The sequence below is a fragment of the Mauremys mutica genome, chromosome 12, assembly GCF_020497125.1.
Source record: "Mauremys mutica isolate MM-2020 ecotype Southern chromosome 12, ASM2049712v1, whole genome shotgun sequence".
Lineage (NCBI taxonomy): Eukaryota > Metazoa > Chordata > Testudines > Geoemydidae > Mauremys > Mauremys mutica.
In genome coordinates, this window is record NC_059083.1 from 32,656,786 (window position 1) to 32,676,418 (window position 19,633).

General features: G+C 53.4%; 1 protein-coding gene across 1 annotated transcript in view; it reads right to left on the bottom strand.

The window, feature by feature from the left end:
* Positions 1 to 19,633, bottom strand: part of LOC123346499 (butyrophilin subfamily 1 member A1-like) — an 84,497-nt gene that overhangs the window by 41,302 nt on the left and 23,562 nt on the right. Inside the window, exons 4-8 of the mRNA XM_044983935.1 lie at positions 19,017 to 19,133; positions 11,947 to 11,979; positions 8,244 to 8,264; positions 6,403 to 6,408; positions 6,279 to 6,305 (exon numbers count right to left, since the gene is read on the bottom strand). Of these exons, the coding sequence (XP_044839870.1) occupies positions 6,279 to 6,305; positions 6,403 to 6,408; positions 8,244 to 8,264; positions 11,947 to 11,979; positions 19,017 to 19,133 (204 nt within the window). The remainder of the gene's footprint in view (positions 1 to 6,278; positions 6,306 to 6,402; positions 6,409 to 8,243; positions 8,265 to 11,946; positions 11,980 to 19,016; positions 19,134 to 19,633) is intronic.

Consider the following 19,633-nt stretch of genomic DNA (forward strand, 5'->3'; position numbering starts at 1 on the left):
TTCCCTACAAACCCCCAGAGTCCACTCCCACCTCCACCTCCCAGTAACGTCTCCCGCCCGCGCACCCCTCAGCGCCCAGGACAATGGGCATAGGATCAAATCTCTCAGGGTTGTCGGGCAGATCCTGGCGTGTGTCTCCGAGTCTCACACATTTCCAATCCCCAGACAGGACAAGGTTGGGATTTGCCGTGTCTGGATCCAGAGTCACGTCCACTGGGGAGAGAGTCACAGAGTCAGGGCCAGGGGCAGGGGCTGGTCACTGGGAACAAAGGGAAATTAACTTGTGTCCCCATTAATCACTGTGGGGGGAGGGGTTGTTGCCTGAGGGGAGTCAGGGCCCCTGTGCCTGGAGGAGACAATGGGGGGAAAGGGCAGGAGCAGCGGGGGAGGGGTGAGAAGGTGTCAGTGGAGGCGGGGGAGGGGAAGTGACAGACTGATGCTGGGGAGGAAAGGGGAGGGGGAGGTGACAGGAGCAGAGAGGGGGAGGGAGGGACATGGGGTGGGGCAGGCACAAGGGCAATGGGGTGATAAGGGAAGGGACGGGCACCAGGCAGACAGGAGTGTGAAGGGAAGGGCAGGTTCCAGGGGGCTGCAGGAGGTGGGGGGAGGGGTGGGCACCAGGGCAGAAGAAGGGGATGGACCCCAAGGGGCACAGGGAAGCAAGGGAAGGGGCAGGCACCAGGGGGCAGAGGGGGGTGAGGAAATGGGGGAGCTCCAATGGGGCAGGGGAAATCAAGGGGTGAGTGAGCTCCCAGGGGTGAGATGATGAGGAGTGGGGGAGGTGGAACCATGGGTGGGGGGAGCGAATGAACAGGCATTGGTGCCAAAGGGGCAGAATGGGGGGTGAGGAAGCAGGTGAGCAGAAGGGGGCAGAGAGAGGGGTGTGGAGAAGGGCAGGCCCTAGGGGGGCAGAGGCGTGTGCAGGGAGATGTGGGCACCAGGGGGGCAGAAGGAGGATGAAGGGAGGGTGGGGCCCAGAGGTTAGGAGAGGGGGAGGGGAGGGGCGGGGCAGTGCTGAGATGAGAGGAAGGGCAGAGACCAGGGGTCCCAAAGGGGGGCAAGGGAAGGGACTTGCACCAGGCAGGCAGAGGAGGCAAAGGAAACAGCAGGCACCTGGGAGGCAGATGGGGCCAGGGTAGAGCTGGGACTTGGGGCAGAGGAGGAGCTGGCACCAGGGGACTGGAGGGGTGGTGAGGGGGGCAGGTGTCACGGAGCCAGAGGGGGAGGGGAGGGGCAGGGGTGAGAAATAAAGAGAAGGTGGCATGGGTGATGGTGGCAGAGGGGCGAGAGGAGAGCAGGGTTAGTGGGGCAGAGGGTGGTGAGGGGAGGGGCACCAGGAAGGAAGGGGACAAGGGGAGTGTCAGGTGTTGGGGGGCAGGAGGAGGGAAGGGGCAGGCAGCAGAAGGGTGCGGGGGGAGGGAAAGGGCAGGTGCCAGGGGATTGAGGGGGTTGAGCAGAAGGGCAGGTACAGGGAGGGCAGAGGAGGGAGGGACAAGCACCAGGGGGCAGAGAGGGGTGAGAGGCAGGGCAGGTGGGCAGAGGGAGGTGTTAGGGGAGGGGATTGGGGAGAGGCAGGTGCCAGGGGGTCAGAGTGGGGCTAGAGGAGGGGTGGGCACAGGGGGGTGAGGGAAGGGGCGGGTGCCAGGGGTCAGAGAGGGTGGGGAGAGGCGCAGGTGTCAGGAGGGCTGAGGGGAGTAAGAAGGGCGAAAGTCAGGACAGCAGAGGAGGGAAAGGGGAGAGGTGGATGCCAGGACATAGTGGGGGTCTGAAGTGATGGGAGGGCTCCAGGGTGCAGAGGATGTTTGGGGGAGAGGGGCAGATGCCAGTAGGGCAGGGGGAGAAGGGATGGGCTGTTCCAGTGGGGCAGAGATGGGTGGAGGGCAGGGGCATGTGCCAGGGAGGCAAAGTGGGAGGGGCAGGGGCCCAGGGGAGCAGAAAGGGAGTGAGAAGAGAGGGAAGGATGTGGGTGAGGGGTCAGAATAGACGCAGGGTCCAGGGTCCCTCAGGGTGGGGGAAGGGCAAGGGAGGGGCAGGAGCCAGAGAGGGGGGAGGGACAGGAAGGCCCCAGGGAATCTCTGTTGCTTTCGGGCCATGTGTGGTTGGTTTCTCGCTCAGAGCAGGTTAGTGGCTGTCCCCACACACACTGGGGGTGCAGCCCTGCCCCAGGGGAAGCAGCTGGGACTCTCCATGCTGGCAGGCCCCACGGGCCCCGCCTTCCAGCCAGGGAAACCCCACAACCAGCCCCTCCCCTCGCCGGGCCGAGCCCCACCCCCACGGGGGCAGTTGTCTGCATTGGGCTCACAGTGGAAGATTCGGGGGGTTGTATAAATGCGCACTAATGGGCTGTTGCTAATGAGGCCAGGGCAGTGGGGAGGGGACGAGGCATTTCCTCACTTACTGCCCCCTCCATCTGGGAGAAGCTGCACCGGGGACCAGTCCCAGTTCACACCTGCACAGCGCATCTGCACTAGGGGTTTGCACCGGTGCAGCTACATCAGTGCAAGGAAAACCCGGCAGACATGGCTGAGACACTGTTGTGCCAGGGGCCGTAACCCCTCCCCTCACTGGGGTTATGGATCAATAATTACAGGGTCACTGGAGCAGGGGAGCTGGACTCTGGGCTCCCAGGTGGAGGCTCAACCCACTGGGCTGCAGAGTCATTCTCACCCCCCACGCTCTGGCCCAGTGCCCCTGGCAGTGTTTAGACACAGGGGGACGTCATCAGACACCTGGAGCCCAGCGGTTCGAGCTCTCATGGCATCACACGGGGGGATTGAACCTGGGGCTCCCAGCTGAGGGCCCAGCCACTGGGCTAAAGGCTACAAGGGAAGCGGCAGCACCTTTTTCTGTTCATTGAAACTAGTCAGCAAACCCGACATGGATTCACGAATAGTTTCTATTGACCCAAAATATAATTTTGCAGCAAATAAACTATTTCTCCAAAACATTTCACCCAGCTCCACTGCAAACCTGTCTGAGCAACTTAGGAGCCCCAATCCCAGTGACTTGCAATGAGAGACTCTCAACATCCCCAGAAAGGCAGTTACAGGCAGGCCAGGCTCAGGACAGCAGCTATGAAACACTCCAGAGCTGCTGTTTAATTTTCCCTTTTCAGACAAATGCCCTCTGGGCCCCTGATCTCACCCCCACCAATCAGGCTGAAAATGGAGACTTGGCTCCAGAGACTGCCCAGAGCCATTTGTCCCATGGACGATGCTAGCGGCACAGACCCTCTGCAGCTGCACCTGGGCCTCTCCCAGAGCGGATAACAGTCACAGAGACCATCTCAGAGCCCCAGGAGCTCAGGTGTCTCTATCTAACGACTGGGCCAGCCACCACCCCCCTCCCCCCGCTCCGATTAACCAGCCCTGGGACAGATACGCTGGGAACTTTCACACCCAGACTCTGGAGACACTTTGGGTCCTTCTACACAGCCTGCAGCAGCGAGTCTTGGAACGGGGTGGACAGATTCAGGCTGGCGGGGCTCCCTCTTTGGAATTAAAAATAGCCGCATAGATTTTCAGGTTCTGGCTGGAGCTCAGGCTCTGAAGCCCAGGGAGGAGCCAGGTCTGTCCCTCACAGTGCAAGAGGGGACATTGTCTGTGTCCACGTCCCCTTCACCCCCTTACTGGGATGGGGAACAGCAGCCCCAGGGCCCCTCCCTTCACCCCCAGGGCAGGGGAGTGAGAGCCCTCGGCCTCCTGGGCAGTGGGGCCTCCCAGCACAGGTTCCTGGGTGAGCGTGAAAGTGTCTCCACACAGAGAGCTCTGTGCACCCGGCAAACACAGAGATGTGCCCGTGGATCAGGATCTGGGATGGTGCTCTCCCCAGGAGTGATGGAAGCTCCCTCAAAGTAGAGGGGTCACCCACTCATGCCAACCCTTCTCCCTGAGCCCCTGTCCCCGCACCCCTGAACCCTCGCTCTCACACTGCCCCTTCTTCCTGAGCCCCTGCCTTCACCCCACCTCTTCCCCAACACCCTGACCCCCTGGTCTCTCCTCTCGGCCCCCTCCCCCAGCGTCACTCACCCCTACAGCTGGTAAAAAGTGGGAGGGAATAGCTCTCCCATTGGTAAAAGTGATGGGGCCATGGCCCCACGGCCCCCCTCTTCCAGTGCCCCTTACTCACTCCCCAGCCCCAGTAGGAGAGGACCCTTGGGGCAGTGTCAGTGAGATCGGTGCCGGGAATACGAATTGGGTTTTACACACCAGCTGCTGGAGCTCTGTGTATTGAGGGTATAAGGATACAGAGGCCGTGTGAGCCCCCCACTGTCCTGCCAACATGGCTCAGCCCTGACATCTGCCGGAGCCTCTCCCTGGGGAGGAATCGTCCCTGTGGCCCATTCAGGCCTTGGCCTCCCTGCGGGGATGGCCAGTGAGGCTGCCGTTAAAGCGAGTTACGATGTGAGCTCCTGTCCGCTGGGAACTAGACTCTGAGCCTGGGCAGAGATCGGTGACTGGGGAGTGAAAGGCACCAGCTGCCCTGCTGCCCCCTGAGCCAGCCCAGCGCCGCCAGCCATTCAGTGCGATAACAGCGATGCTCAGGCTTGGTGACAGCCAGTGCCCCAGCGGGCAGGGCGAGGGCCTGTCCAAGGAGCAACAGGCACAATCTGCAGCAAGGGAGGTTGAGGCTGGAGATGAGGAAACACTTTCTAATTCTCAGGGCCGTGAAGCTCTGGACCCGGCTCCAGGGGAGGTTGTGGGATCCCCGTCACTGGAGGTTTGTAAGAACAGGTTGGACAAATCCCTGCCTGGGATAGTCTAGTCCCTGACCTAGCGTGGGGGGCTGGACTAGGTGACCTCTCGAGGGCCCTTCCAGCCCTGCATTGCTCTGGTTCTAGGTTACAGCAGTTCCTGGAGCTGGGCCCAGGGGGCTCTAAGCCTGGTGAGTGGCACGTGACAGAGTTAACACTGTTAGTGACCATGGCAGCTGGTAGTTCGGGGTCCCTGCCAGGGGCCTGGGCTGGCATGTGGCTGCCTGTACCTGGCTCAGCAGGGTGTTACTGGGCCATGTGGACAGGACCTAGGGTTGGCACCTGTCCATAGGGTTGCCAGGCGTCTGGCTTTTTATTGGAACGCCTGGTCGAAAAGGGACCCTGGCGGCTCCGGTTGGCACCACCAACTGGGGCATTAAAAGTCTGGTCAGTGGCGCAGCGGGGGCCCGGGGCTAAGGCAGCCTCCCTGCCTCCCTAGGTCCATGCAGCTCCTGGAAGTGGCCAATAATTTACTTCCCTGGAGTTTGAAACTTTTCTAGCAGAACATAACCAAGTGTCAGCCATGGTCAAGCCTCCCTTTGAATACAGGTTGGCTCTGGGGGTGGGGGGGAAATGTATCAAGAGGGCTGGTCCTGTTAGGGGAGTCAGGGTCCAGACTACCTGTGACAGGCCCCTGTAAGGGAGAGTGAGACAACCCAGACCAACCTGGCAGTAATTAAATCCCTAGCGAAACAGCTAATGAGGCTGATAAAGGGTAACCAGGGCTCAGCTGAAGGGATCCTAGGGACAGGAAGGTGCTCAGGAGAGGAGCTCCCAGGAGAGCTCACAGAGTAAGGAGCCTGGAAGGGGCTCCTAGAGCAGTGCTCCCCAAACTGTGGGTCGTGCCTCCCTCAAGGGTGTGGAGGAACATTTGGGGGGCCTGACAGGGCCTGGACCAGCCCCCTTGGGTGGCGGGAAGGGAATGTCACCCAGCCCTGCTCTGCCCCCAGCTCCACTGCAGCCCCACCCTCAGCCCCAGCTGCATCTCCGGCCCCAACCTCAGCCACCGACTCCCGGCCCAGCTGAGTCGGTGGCTGGTTCTCCCAGCTGCAGCCCCAGCCCCAAACATGGTTCACCCCCGGCTGAAGCCCCCAGCTCCCGGCCCCAACTGTGGGTCCACTCCCAGCCATGGCCCCCAACTTCCTGCCCCAATTGCGGCCCCATTCCTGACCTATCGCCCATTGGCCTGCTAAACCCAGGATTGTGAGTTCAATCCTTGAGGGGGCCATTTGGGGATTGGTCCTTCTTTGAGCAGGGCATTGGACTAGATACCTCCTGAGGTCTCTTCCAACCCTAATATTCTATGAATCAGAGAGCAGGAAAACAATTGTCTGTTTGCCCCAGCTCTCCCTCAAAAGCAGGTACCTTAGTGGGAGTGTGAATAACCAAACCCTCAGACTTTCACATGGACAATGACGTTTTGCCCAACCCCTTAGTTGTTGTGAGAGCTGTAAGAGGACTGCAGGACCGAATATCCCAGGGGAATGGAACTGAGAGTGACTGAAGCAGTATCAGCGTTAGTTACCTGCGTAGCTTCGGGCTCTGGTGAGTCCTGAAATAATCAGACATGAGAATTTAGACTCGAAATACAGACTCGACAAGTCACACACTGTGAAAAACAAACTCCACATACCAGAAACGGAGCTTACCCAGTTCTTCCAGAGGATCCATGGGAACGAGATGGGAGAAAAGGGAAAAAAGAACATAAATGAATCAATAGGAGAGATTCTCTATTACATAAGCGCCCGGTTCTAAACCCAAATTACATTGGCTTCAGAGGGAATTTTGCCTGAGTAAGGACACCAGCATTAGGCTCCTAATCAGTAGTTAGGGCAGGGGTGGCCAACCTGCACCTGAGAAGGAGCCAGAATTTACCTATGTACATTGCCAAAGCGCCACAGTAATATATCAGCAGCTCCCCATCATCTCCCGCTATCTTCCAGCAGCCCAGCTGATCAGCGCCTCCCCCACCTCCCCCATGCCTCCTGCGGTATGCAAGAGACTCTGGGAGGAGGGGGACAAGTGAGGGCATGGCAGGCTCAGGGAAGGGGGCAGGAAGGAGCAGAGGCCTTGGGGGAAGGGGTGGAGTGGGGGCAGAGCCAGGGGTTGAGCAGTGAGCACCCCCCAGCACATTGGAAAGTTGGCGCCTGTAGCTCCAGCCCCAGAGTTGGTGTCTATGCAAGGGGCCACATATTAACTTTTTAAAAGCCGCATGCGGCTTAAGAGCTGCAGGTTGGCCACCCCTGAGTTAGAGCTTCTGCTTTTTCACACCTGATCCTGCAAACCCTCCCCCCAGAAATCACTGGGACTGCACCTGTGAGGATCACTCATGTGAGTCGGGGGGCAGAATGGGGCCCATAGCGATAAAGGGTTCAGTTCTCTCCCCTGCTCCAGTTACTGTGTGCAAGGCTGGCGCAGACTGGCAGGAACCAGGCCCTGGATATCAGAGAATTCCCCTGGTGTAGAGAGAGCTCAGCTGGGGTAAAGCAGCGTATCTGGCTCCTGTGCTAACTCCCACCACCTCCAACCTGGTGTAGGAGGCTTGTCAGGGTGGGAGGGGTTGGGGGGAGGTGTGCTGGGGCAGAGCAGAGCACAATCACCAATCTCAGGGACCACAGTCAGCTGGAGCAAATTAGAGCAGCCCCTGGGGCAGCCTGAGAATCAGGGAGCCATAACCTGATCCCTCACTGCCCCCACCCGCTACCCCAAGCAGATCCTGGCACAGCAGAAAATCTGGGTTTCCAGCTCAAAGAACTCTTCCTTTATAAGTGTTTCCATAATGTGGATAATGCAGGTAACCCCAAGAGGTGCTGAGTGCCTGCAACTGCTCCCCATCAGCTCCCCATCCCCACTCGGGGGCCCAATCCTGCTCCAAGCAAACCAATGGGCGTGGGACAGGGCCAGCTCTAACCCCCAGCGCCCCGTCGCACCGCCCAAGTCCCCGCTCCCCCAGCGCCCTGTCGCACCGCCCAAGTCCCCGCTCCCCCAGCGCCCTGTCGCACCGCCCAAGTTCCCGCCCCCCTGAGCGCCTCCTGGCCAAACCAAAAACAACAAAAACAAACCCCGATCGCTGCCCCCTCCCAAGGTGCCACCCCAAGCACGTGCTTGGTAGGCTGGTGCCTGGAGCCGGCCCTGGCGTGGGAGCATGTCTGTGGAGAACTCACACGGCTGGGCCCTATTGGTATAAATAATTATTGTTCTTGTTACAGGGTGTCTGTGGTGTCAGGGAGTGAAGTTTGTTTGTTTGTTTGTGTTTAAGAGTATTTCCAAGGATTAATGTTGTGAAAAATAAAACTGTTAATGTTCATATTTCAATACCACAATTTTTCCACCCATTATTTCTGGATACTATTTGGATTTCCCCTTGTCGTGTACATTACCTATAACAGTAACACATTACTTTTTTACACTAACATTCCTTTGCACACATAGTTCTGAGTGTTCATTTTCTAATATGAAGCATAATCAAAACTAGTAAAAACACAGGTACCTTTCACTGCCTCGTACTCCTCTGGAAAGTAAAAGACATTGTGAGTTAATGTTGAGTCTCAAAACTTTGTGGAAGCCAGTAAATAATTAACAAGGATTTGAAGAGATCTTAATGAATGTTAGTTAGCAAGAGTCAGGCCATACTGTAACCTTAATGACGTAAGACTTGTAGGAGCAAAGATAGTGCGAGGCGACAGGACAGGAACTGTGTACAAAGTTATTACGACCTTGCAATCACTAACCAAAATGCAGGCTTGCTTTTCTTAGGATTGAGACAAATAAGATAAGCCTTTTTGCTATGTATAAACAAAATGTAGCTGTTGCTTTTTACTGTCTGTATTATTGTTAGAAATTGTCTGTAACGAAGGTATAAGGGCTTGCTGTGATTGTTTACCAGTTGAGAGACCTGTCCAGGACCCTGTGTCCTATGGCACTCTCTCCCTCCATTGTAATTACTGGAGAAATAATAAAGTATTTAATTTTGCTGCACCCAAACAAAAAGCGAGAACTGAGTTTTTCTTCGACAATTTGGGGGCTCGTCCGGGATGGCAACGCCCATGGACCCACGGACGGCTACTACGGATCATTCCCCTTCGAACCCCATGGCGCCACATGAGAGGTATGAGACCTTTTGAAATCTCTATTGGGGTATCGGAGGAGGACTTTCCGTGAGGACGTCTGTCTCTCTGTTGGGCTCACGCCATCTGAACTTATTGACTGTGCAGCAGGATTAGATGCAAAGTGGTATTGGGGAGAGGCCCCAATAAGGTTAGTTTATAGCAGTACTGGGAACTGCTGAGTTGGCCAAGGAAATGCATAAGGTAATGCATAAGGTAATGCATAGGTAAATGCATTAGAATGCACCGGTGCTGAGGGGTTTTTACCGCCTCAAGAGAGGTTGTCATACCGCCTCATGGTATTGGTCCGGACCAGGTAAAGATGCATCATGGTTAAAAAAAAAAAAAAATTAGCATAACAAAAAGGCCTGGGTTATTTCCTCTGGACAACAAGGGAATTGACCAGATCCCTGTGGGCTGGGTTGTTTCATCTGGCCAATAGTGTAGTAGCCATTTGGACTATTCTTCCAGGCCAAGAACATGATGAGAAATTGGGGCAACTAGAAAAGGCCACTAGTCTTATTTTTGAAGCTCAGCTATCTTCAGTACAGGCTGGTGTTGGTGAGTTACATGTCATTTCCACCCTTAGTTCTATGACCCAGAAGTTACTGACAGAGATGGTATTGAATATCACTGAGGCTGGGAAGGCATTGCAGTGGGATCTGGACTAGACTTGGCCCACTGCCCTTCCAGACACGTCAGGAGTACCATCTGATCTGTGGTCATGAAGACATACTTGGACACTTTCTGGATGGAAGTGTGGACATTCACAGTGCTCCTTCCAAGCATATGGACCGGTTAGGGTGGGTGTGGGCTCCCACATACCGAATCCTGCTGGGTCCATGGGGAGGATGCCTGTGGGACTGTAATTGTTTACCGAGACATCTGGGGAAATTAAACCACCTGGTATCTCCAACTGATTTCTAGACAGTACCCCTAGAATGACACCTGACATTTTGGATAAGAATAGAGAGTCAATGGACATTTTGGCCGTTAGAACCACCACAGCTCAGTGTATCTATAAACTGAAGCTAGGGGAAGTTGTCACTGTTTATGACAATATTTGTTGAGAGGGTGGAGGTCAAGGAACTACCCTGACGGGACACCCACTTTTTCAAGCTAATGATAGCTGTGTGTGCGTTAATGCCACCACTTTACAAGATATACATATTGATCTTACCACTGCTGCAGGCAATTATATCATTTACTGGCCTGCAGATAGAATACAGATAGAATATTGCAAGTAGCTCTTAGATTTTAGGTATATTTTGATTGGATTAGAATGGTGCCTGATCAGTTTCAAAATTTGCTTTCATTGTTACCAAAGGTTCAAAGAATCTCTGAATTGCAAGGGCAAATTCCCATGCTTTAGAATATATATCAAGCTGGAAGGAATGCCTTTCATACAGCTTATAGAGTGTTTACTTTATGTACTAGGTCTGATGTTTTGTGCTTTGTGTTCACGATTGTACAACAGCCCCATTATATTATTCCTATGGGATTGTTATTGTTTGTAGTGTTGTTAGTTAATTTAGGATTATATTGTTGTTGTTGTTGTTGTTGTTGTAAATAACGTAAGAATAGCAATACCTTTCATGTTTATGCTAATTATGCATTGTCATTACGTCCCCTGACGGTTGACATGTTTGCTGTAGAATTTGAAGTCCCTGGTTTCATGCGAATTGAGATTTGAAATTGTTTGTTGTACTAGAAGTACAAAAGGGGGGAGTGTGGAAGCCAGTAAATAATTAACAAGGATTTGAAGAGATCTTAATGAATGTTAGTTAGCAAGAGTCAGGCCATACTGTAACCTTAATGACGTAAGACTTGTAGGAGCAAAGATAGTGCGAGGCGACAGGACAGGAACTGTGTACAAAGTTATTATGACCTTGCAATCACTAACCAAAATGCAGGCTTGCTTTTCTTAGGATTGAGACAAATAAGATAAGCCTTTTTGCTATGTATAAACAAAATGTAGTTGTTGCTTTTTACTGTCTGTATTATTGTTAGAAATTGTCTGTAAAAGGTATAAAGGCTTGCTGTGATTGTTTACCAGTTGAGAGACTTGTCCAGGACCCTGTGTCCTATGGCACTCTCTCCCTCCATGGTAATTACTGGAGAAATAATAAAGTATTTAATTTTGCTGCATCCAAACAAAAAGCGAGAACTGAGTTTTTCTTCGACAATTTAATACACAATAGTCAAGCTAACAGCGACATCTTCCTCACTGGTGATACGAACGTTTTGCAAGATTTGTCCATCAGATGCTAAGCAGAGCACAGCATAGGAGCTGGCTTCTTATGGAGGCAGGGACCCAACCTGTCTAGGTTGCCAACTTTCTAATTGCACAAAACAAAACATCCCTTTCCTCAGGCCCTGCCCCTTCCACAAGGCCCCGTCCCCAGCTCGCTCCATCCCCCCTCACTCCATCGCTCGTTGTCCCCACTCCTCACTCAGTTTCACCTGGCTAGGGCAGGGAGTTGGGTTCCGGCTAGGGCTAGGGATATGTTGTCTTGGATGTGGGAGAGAGCTCTGGGCTGCGACATGGGTTCGGGAGTGGGCTCCGGGTGGGGTCAGAAATGACGGATCCAGGGAGTGGGAGAGGGCTCTGGGCTGGGGCAGGGGGTTGACGTGCAGGGGAGGGAGGGGGTGAGGGCTCCAGCTGAGGGTGCAGGTTCAGGGGTGGGGCCAGGGATGAGGGGTTTGGGATGTAGGAGGGGATTCAGCAGGAGTTTGGGATGCAGGAGGGGGTGTGCGCTCCAGCCACGGCTATGGCTCTGGGGTGCCATTTCTGTAATTCCCATGGGGTTTATTAAGAAAAGTGGTCCCTTCCCCTTCAGAGCCCGTCTGTGTCAGCACAAGCAGCCCTGAACTCACTGCTTGGGCTCTGGTGCCGATATGGAGATGTTCTTCATTACTTATTAAAACAGGCTGTAACTCCACCTGCTAAACTTGATCTAAAATTGTTAAACTGAGACTCCACTGCATTAAACGTGGCTTTCAATTGACTTAAGCTGGCTTGAGAGAGCTAACTCGACTGACATGATGTGAAATCTTCAACCCATCCCATTGTTCCCAGACACTGACCTTTCTGTCTCTTCATGTCAGACCGCAGAGCCTCTAGAGGGAGAAAAGAGAGAGACATGAGATTCCCCCTGTTGTATTTATAACGGTAACCCCACAGCTCATGCAACTGTTCCAGACACTGATCTTTCTGTCTCTCCATCTCAGATCGCAGGAGCTCTAGAGGGAGAAAAGGGAGAGACATGAGATTTCACCCTGTCGTGTTTGTGGGGATAATGTTAATATCAGTTAATGTAACTGGCCCAGACAGCAGGGTCTCTAGAGAGAACAGGATGAGAGGTCATCAATTCATAGAGTCCAAGACCAGAAGGGACCATTGTGATCACCTAGTCTGACCCCTGTGTAACACAAGCCCATGGGCTTCCCCACAACAATTCCTAGAGAGGATCTTTTAGAAAAACATCCAATCTTGATTTCAAAACTGCCAGTGCTGGAGAATCTACCATGACCCCTGGGAAACTGTTGCAACAGTTAATTAATAATGGTGAGATTTCACCCTGTCGTGCTTATGGGATAACTCTACTGTCAGATAATGTAATGGGCCCAGACATTGACCTTTCTTGTTCTCAATATCAGGTCGTAGGGTATCTAGGGAGAGAAAAGGGCGAGATGTGAGATTTCACCCGATCGTGTTTATGGCGCGGTTCCCGCTATTCATGTAATTGTGCTGTAATTATGAAAGCGAGGCAGACGGACTGGCAAACAGGACACACAGACAGATGTGTCTCATCATCCCTACACTCAGCATCCCTGCTGCCTGGGCCCACTGACCATCACCTCTAGGGGCTGCTCTAAGTGTCTCCCCCAGGGGCCATCCCTGCTGCCTGGGCCCTGTCACACTCCTGTCTGATCTGGCTGCTCCCCTCTGTGCCCATCCCCTGAACAGCCGCAGCTCTCCCCAGCTCCTGCCTGTGGGGATGGGGGAGGGCAATGAGCGACAGACAGGGTTTGGTTGGCTCAATCCTAGGCCAATTCCTGACCTTGTAGGTGGTACTTGCTCCTGATCCTAATGATAAGTGGTAACAGCTCCTCCTAGGGTCTCGGTAGATTGCGGAGGGAGGGAGAATGGGGTGGAGGTGCCTTTGTTTAGCTGGATGTTCAGATCAGCAGGATCTCAGGCTGAACAAGTCTTAGGGTACGTCCAGACTATACGCCATATCGGCAGGCAGTGATCGATTTTTCGGGGATCGATATATCGTGTCTCATCTAGACGCGATATATCGATCCCCGAACGCACTCCTGTCAACTCCGGAACTCCACCGGAGCAAGCGGCGGTAGCGTAGTCAACATGGGGAGCCGCGGACGTCGATCCCGCACCATGAGGACCTGAGGTAAATCGATCTAAGATACTTCGACTTCAGCTACGCTATTCACGTAGCTGAAGTTGCGTATCTTATATCGATACCTCCCCCCCACAGTGTAGACCAGCCCTAAGTGTAGCTAAGATAATTGCTAATCTGTCCATTTTGACAGCCACTGCTTTGCCCTTCTGCAGCTCCTACTCAGCTGGATTGGGGTGGGGGGTGCAAGCACCTACTGGGGAGCAGAATTGGCCCTAAGAAACACCCTTTTTTCCTCCTTTGCTTTCTGTTTTTCCTGCAAGCAGCCAAGTTACATTTGTCAGTGCTCCAAGCCCAGTTCACTGAGCCCCACATGGTGTTTCTGTCTGAGCCATGCTGGTCCCCGTGGAATAGTTCAGAATCACATTGGATTGGGATCCCTGAGTGACATCTGAAGGAGTGAAACCACTTCTCAGTTTAGACAAAGTTATAATTTGTTCAGCTCCCCCTTCATGATCAGCCTGGTTCCCACTGCCTGACACCTCCTCCAAATATTGAATCCCTGTATATCTAAGGGTACGTCTACACTACAAGACTATTTCGAATCTACTTAACTCGAATTTGTGGAATCGACCTTATGAAGTCGAATTTGTGTATCCACACTAAATACACTAATTCGACTGTCTGAGTCCACAGTAACGGGGCCAGCGTCGACTTTGGAAGCGGTGCACTGTGGGAAGCTATCCCACAGTTCCCGCAGTCCCCGCTGCCCATTGGAATGCTGGGTAGAGCCCCCAATGCCTGCTGGGGGAAAAATGTGTCAATGGTGGTTTTGGGTAACTGTTGTCATGCAGCCGTCACTACCGCCCTCCCTCCCTGAAAGCGCCGGCGGGAAATCTGTTCACGCCCTTCTCTGGTCAGTTACAGCGCGTACGCCACAGCACTGCGAGCATGGAGCCCGCTGCGATCATCGCTGCACTTATGGCCGTTGTCAACTCCTCGCACCTTATCGTCCACCTCTTCCACAGTCAGCTGCTGAGAAATCGGGTGAGGAGGCAACGGCAGCGCGGTGAGGACAGGAAGTCACAGAGTGGCACAGACCTCTCACAAAGCAGGGTACGCCACGTCGTGGAGATCATGGTGGCAATGGGTCAAGTTCATGCTGTGGAACGGCGATTCTGGGCCCGGGAAACAAGCACGGACTGGGGGGACCAAATAGTGCTGCAGGTCTGGGATGAATCACAGTGGCTGCGAAACTTCAGGATGCGTAAGGGCACTTTCCTTGAACTCTGTGACTTGCTGTCCCCTGCCCTGAAGCGCCAGGACACCCGGATGCGAGCAGCCCTTACTGTGCAGATGCGAGTGGCCATAGCCCTCTGGAAACTTGCAACGCCAGACAGCTACCGGTCAGTAGCGAACCACTTTGGCGTGGGCAAATCTACCGTAGGGGTTGCTGTGATTCAAGTAGCCCACGCAATCATTGAGCAACTGCTCTCAAAGGTAGTGACTCTAGGAAACGTCCAGGTCGTCAGAGATGGCTTCGCCACGATGGGATTCCCAAACTGCGGTGGGGCTATAGATGGGACTCACATCCCTATCCTGGGACCAGCCCACCAGGCCAGCCAGTACATTAACCGAAAGGGCTACTTTTCAATGGTGCTGCAAGCACTGGTGGACCATAGGGGACGTTTTACCAACATCTACGTCGGGTGGCCGGGCAAGGTTCATGACGCGTGTGTGTTCAGGAACTCTGGTCTGTTTAAATGCCTCCAGGCAGGTAGTTTCTTCCCGGACCACAAAATAACTGTTGGGGATGTGCAGATGCCTACAGTGATCCTCGGGGACCCAGCCTACCCGCTGATGCCCTGGCTCATGAAGCCCTATACAGGCGCCTTGGACAGTGAGAAGGAACTCTTCAACTACCGGCTGAGCAAGTGCAGAATGGTGGTGGAGTGTGCTTTCGGACGTCTCAAGGGGAGATGGCGGAGCTTACTGACTCGCTCGGATCTCAGCGAAAACAATATCCCCATTGTTATTGCAGCTTGCTGTGTGCTTCACAATCTCTGTGAGAGCAAGGGGGAGACCTTAATGGCGGGATGGGAGGTTGAGGCAAATCGCCTGGCTGCTGATTACGCTCAGCCAGACACGCGTGCCATTAGAAGATCCCAGCGGGAAGCGCTGTGCATCCGGGAGGCTTTTAAAGCTAGGTTCCGCAGAGAGATGGGTAACCTATGACTGCACAGTTTCTTTACAGAGAAGCTGAACCTGACCCTGTTTCAGTTACTGTTGACTTCTATCTGCGGTTACATACCCCGTTCACCAGGTTTCCCCCCTTCCAACACACATTTAAAAATAAAGTTAATGGAACACTGTTAATTAACAAAGTTTTCTGTAATTATGAATTCATGTTCAAGGGTTGAAACAGGGACGCAGACTGTGGTGGGTACGGTGTGCAGTGATGTACAGACCGCTTCTACACTCGAGGAATGACAGGCTCCTGCTCCTAGAGCGGTCTCTGGGGGGAGGACGGTTGCAGGTGGGTGTGCAGGAAGGGGTGGGTTTGCAGGAAGGGGTAAGGGTGCCGGCTTTGGGACGGAGTTTGGATGCAGGCTCTGGGCTGGGGGTGGGGGCGTAGGAAGGGGTGAGGGGTGTGTGTGTGAAGGGTGAGTAGGTGTCCGTGGATGAGGGCTCTGGCTGGGGCTCAGGGCATCGGAGAGGCTCATGGCTAGGGTGGAAGGGCATGGTAAGGGCAGCCTGCCTTGCCATTTGTGGATGACAGGCGCTAGGACCCTGGGGCAGCATATACCTCCCTGACTGACCTGGGGCAGCAGACACCTCCCCGACTGACCTGGGTGCCTAGTGGCTGCACTCTGTGTGTGTCCTGCTGTTGATCCTGCCCCCAAGTCTGTACCCTGGTAATGGTGGCTGTCCTATGCAATTAAAAAACCCCTCCCCCCCTTCACACAAAGTGTTCTGCAAAGAAACATGACGGAAACAGTGATTAACAGCAAACTATTTTTAATACTCAACTACACAGTTGGGGGATGAAACTGGGATTTGGGATTGGGTGATCCAGGAAGGGAAGCACTTCTCAAAATTTAGGGAATGAGAGCTGTGTGGTACATGAGCGCTCTGCTGGGGTGGAGTGACAGTTTTCACGGCCCCTAGCGCCCCTCCTTCTTGTTATTTTGGGTGAGGGGGGGACAGGACTTTGTGGCGGGGGAGGGCGGTTGCAGACACAGTGCAGGGGGGCTCTCTCATGCCTGCGGTCCTGCAGAACATCCACAAGGCGCCGGAGCGTGTCCGTTTGCTCCCTCATTAGGCCAAGCAGCGTTTGAGTCGCCTGCTGGTCTTCCTGCCGCCACCTTTCCTCCCGTTCACTGTGTGAGCGCTGGTACTGACATAGGGTCTCCTTCCACTGTCTCTGCTCGGCTGCCTCGGATCTGGAGCAGGCCATCAGTTCCGAGAACATGTCGTCCCGAGTCTTTTTCTTTCGCCACCTAATCTGCACCAGCCTCTGTGAGGGGGATGCCGGGGCAGTTCGGGAAAGAGCCGCAGCTGTGTGATGGGAAAAAGGAAGAGATTTCCTTCCAAAGATACATGTTTGCGAACACTGAACACAGTCTACTCAGTTTCTGTGAACAAGACCATACAGGGCACCTAATCTCATGTGCTCTCAGGACAAGTTCGAATTTTCGGAATTCGCTTTCATTGCCTGGGGTCTTGCACTGGAGATCGGACAAGCGGGGCAGGACAGCAGAATCCGTGTAGCAGCCAGGCCTGGTAAGCCGTAAACTTTAGGCTGCTTAACAGTTAATGGATAGCAGTGCCCTCCTGCTGCAGGCAATCTGGAAAGCATAAAGTCTGACCCTGTTCCAGCCCCTCGCGGCTGTCCCCGGGAAAGATCCCTGTATGCTTTTCCTCTGCAGCCTCCAACACGTGGCTGTTAAACGACGGTCATTGCTATGCAAAGGAAAAGTCAAGCATTCACAATAGTAACATTACACTAATTGCCCTAATTAGATGCAGCAGTCGCCGAGCGAGATCATCCTGAGGCGGGTGACTCGGAGAGACAGAGAGAGCATGCTGCGTGAATCCCTGCACAGACCTGGGCCCTATGCTGCCATGCTGGTCGAGGCAATGCTTCCACTGTACCTAAGGATGGCCTGGCGCGGAAGAGTGTGCTTCCACGGAGCACCCAATAAGGCACCTCTCCCCAGGAACCTCCTGCGGAGGCTTTTCGAGCACCTCTACGAGAGCTTCGTGGAACTGTCCCAAGAGGATTTCTGTTCGATCCCTATATGTATCGACCTTCTTTTCATATAGTTTTTATTCCTGTTTTTAAAAAAATAAATGTTTACATGTTTATAGCACTTACCGACTGATCCTTCCCCTGATTCTGAGTCCGGGTTAACGGCCGGGGAGGGTTGGTAGGGGATCTCTGTGAGGGTGATGAAGAGATCCTGGCTGTCGGGGAAAGCAGTATTGTAAGCGCTGTCGCCTGCCTCGTCCTCCACAAACCCTTCCTCATCTTCCCCATCGGCGAACATCGCCGAGGAACTGCCCGTCGACACTATGCCATCCTCAGAGTCCACGGTCACTGGTGGGGCAGTGGTGGCAGACCCACCGAAAATGGCATGCAGTGCCTCGTAGAAGTGGCATGTCTGGGGCTGGGCTCCGGAGCGTCCGTTTGCCGCTCTGACTTTTTGGTAGCCTTGTCTCAGGTCCTTGATTTTCACGCGGCACTGCGTTGCATCCCGGCTGTATCCTCTGAGTGCCATGGCTTTGGAGACCTTCTCGTACGTATTTGCATTCCGTTTTTTGGAGCGCAGCTCCGAAAGCACAGACTGATCGCCCCACACAGCGATCAGATCCAGGACTTCCCGGTCAGTCCATGTTGGGGCCCTCTTTGTACTCTGAGATTGCATGGACCCCTCTGCTGGAGAGCTCTGCATCGTTGCCGGTGCTGCTGAGCTCGCCCCGATGTCCAACCAGGACATCAGATTCAAAGTTCCCAGACAGGAAAAGGAATTCAAATTTTCCCGGGTCGTTTCCTGTGTGGCTGGTCAGAGCATCCAAGCTCGGACTGCTGTCCAGAGCGTCAACAGAGTGGTGCACTGTGGGATAGCTCCCGGAGCTACTAAGTTCGATTTGCATCCACACCTAGCCTAATTCGAGATAGCCATGTCGAATTTAGCGCTACTCCCCTCGTCGGGGTGGAGTACCGAATTCGAACTAAAGAGCCCTCTAGGTCGAATTAAATGGCTTCCTGGTGTGGACGGGTACGCGGTTAATTCGAATTAATGCTGCTAAATTTGATTTAAAGTCCTAGTGTAGACCAGGCCTAAGAGGGCTTGTCTACAGGCAGTGATCGATCCAGCAGGTGTCGATTTATCACGTCAAATTGACAACTGAGTGCTCTCCCATTGACTCTGGTACTCCACCAGGGTGAGTGTCACAGGTGGAGTCGACAGGGAAATATCAGCCATTGACTGACTGCACTGAAGACACCCCTCCAGAGTAGACCAGACCTTAGGGTTTCCAACCCTCCAGGCCTGGAGTCTCCCGGAATCAGCATCCATCTCCCAGTGACTATTGAAAGCAATTCTGGAGAGTTTAATAGGCTATTTTAAGGAAATGACATTACCTCATATTGGGGAAAAAACCTACCAGAATAGCTTCAGTTAGAGTTGGCAGCCCTAGTATCTCTCCTTTTGGTTTTGGTTTTCAATCAGTCAATCAATCAATTTCTCTCTCTCTCTCTCACCAAATTCCCCCATCTTGTTACTTCACCTTTTGCTCTGTGTTGCCTCCAGACGCAGTAACTGGCCAGGAGAAGGAGAACAGCCAGGAGAGCCAGGATCACCCATAGAGCCACCATCCAGGGATTGACTCGTGGGAAAAACAGCTCTGCAAGAGAAAATGCCATTGACTTGGGAGCAAACACGCGCAGAATGAAGGCAGAACACCGTGACAGTGGTGACACTGTGACTAGTTAAAAGACTCACAGGGAAATACACAGGGAGATGTGGCTCCTCTGTGCTTTATTATTAAGCCAATGAAAGTCCAAGCTTTAGCCTGGTTATGGAACATGATTAGTTAATGGGAGGGGGCATGTCGGGGGTAGGGAAGGAATAGGGTGGAGCTCCGCTATGCTACAACTATCCGCCTGTAGCCAATGCTGAAATGTATCAGATATATTTAGGATATAAAGGTGAGATATAAATATTAGGGATGTTGATTAATCACAGTAAACTCATGCAATTAACTAAAAAAAATTTATCACAATTTTAATCACACTGCTAAACAATAGAATATCATTGACATTTATTAAATATTTTAGGATGTTTTTCTACATTTTCAATTACTGTGACGAAGTGGGACTGGTCTTACTGGGGGCTGGGTACAGA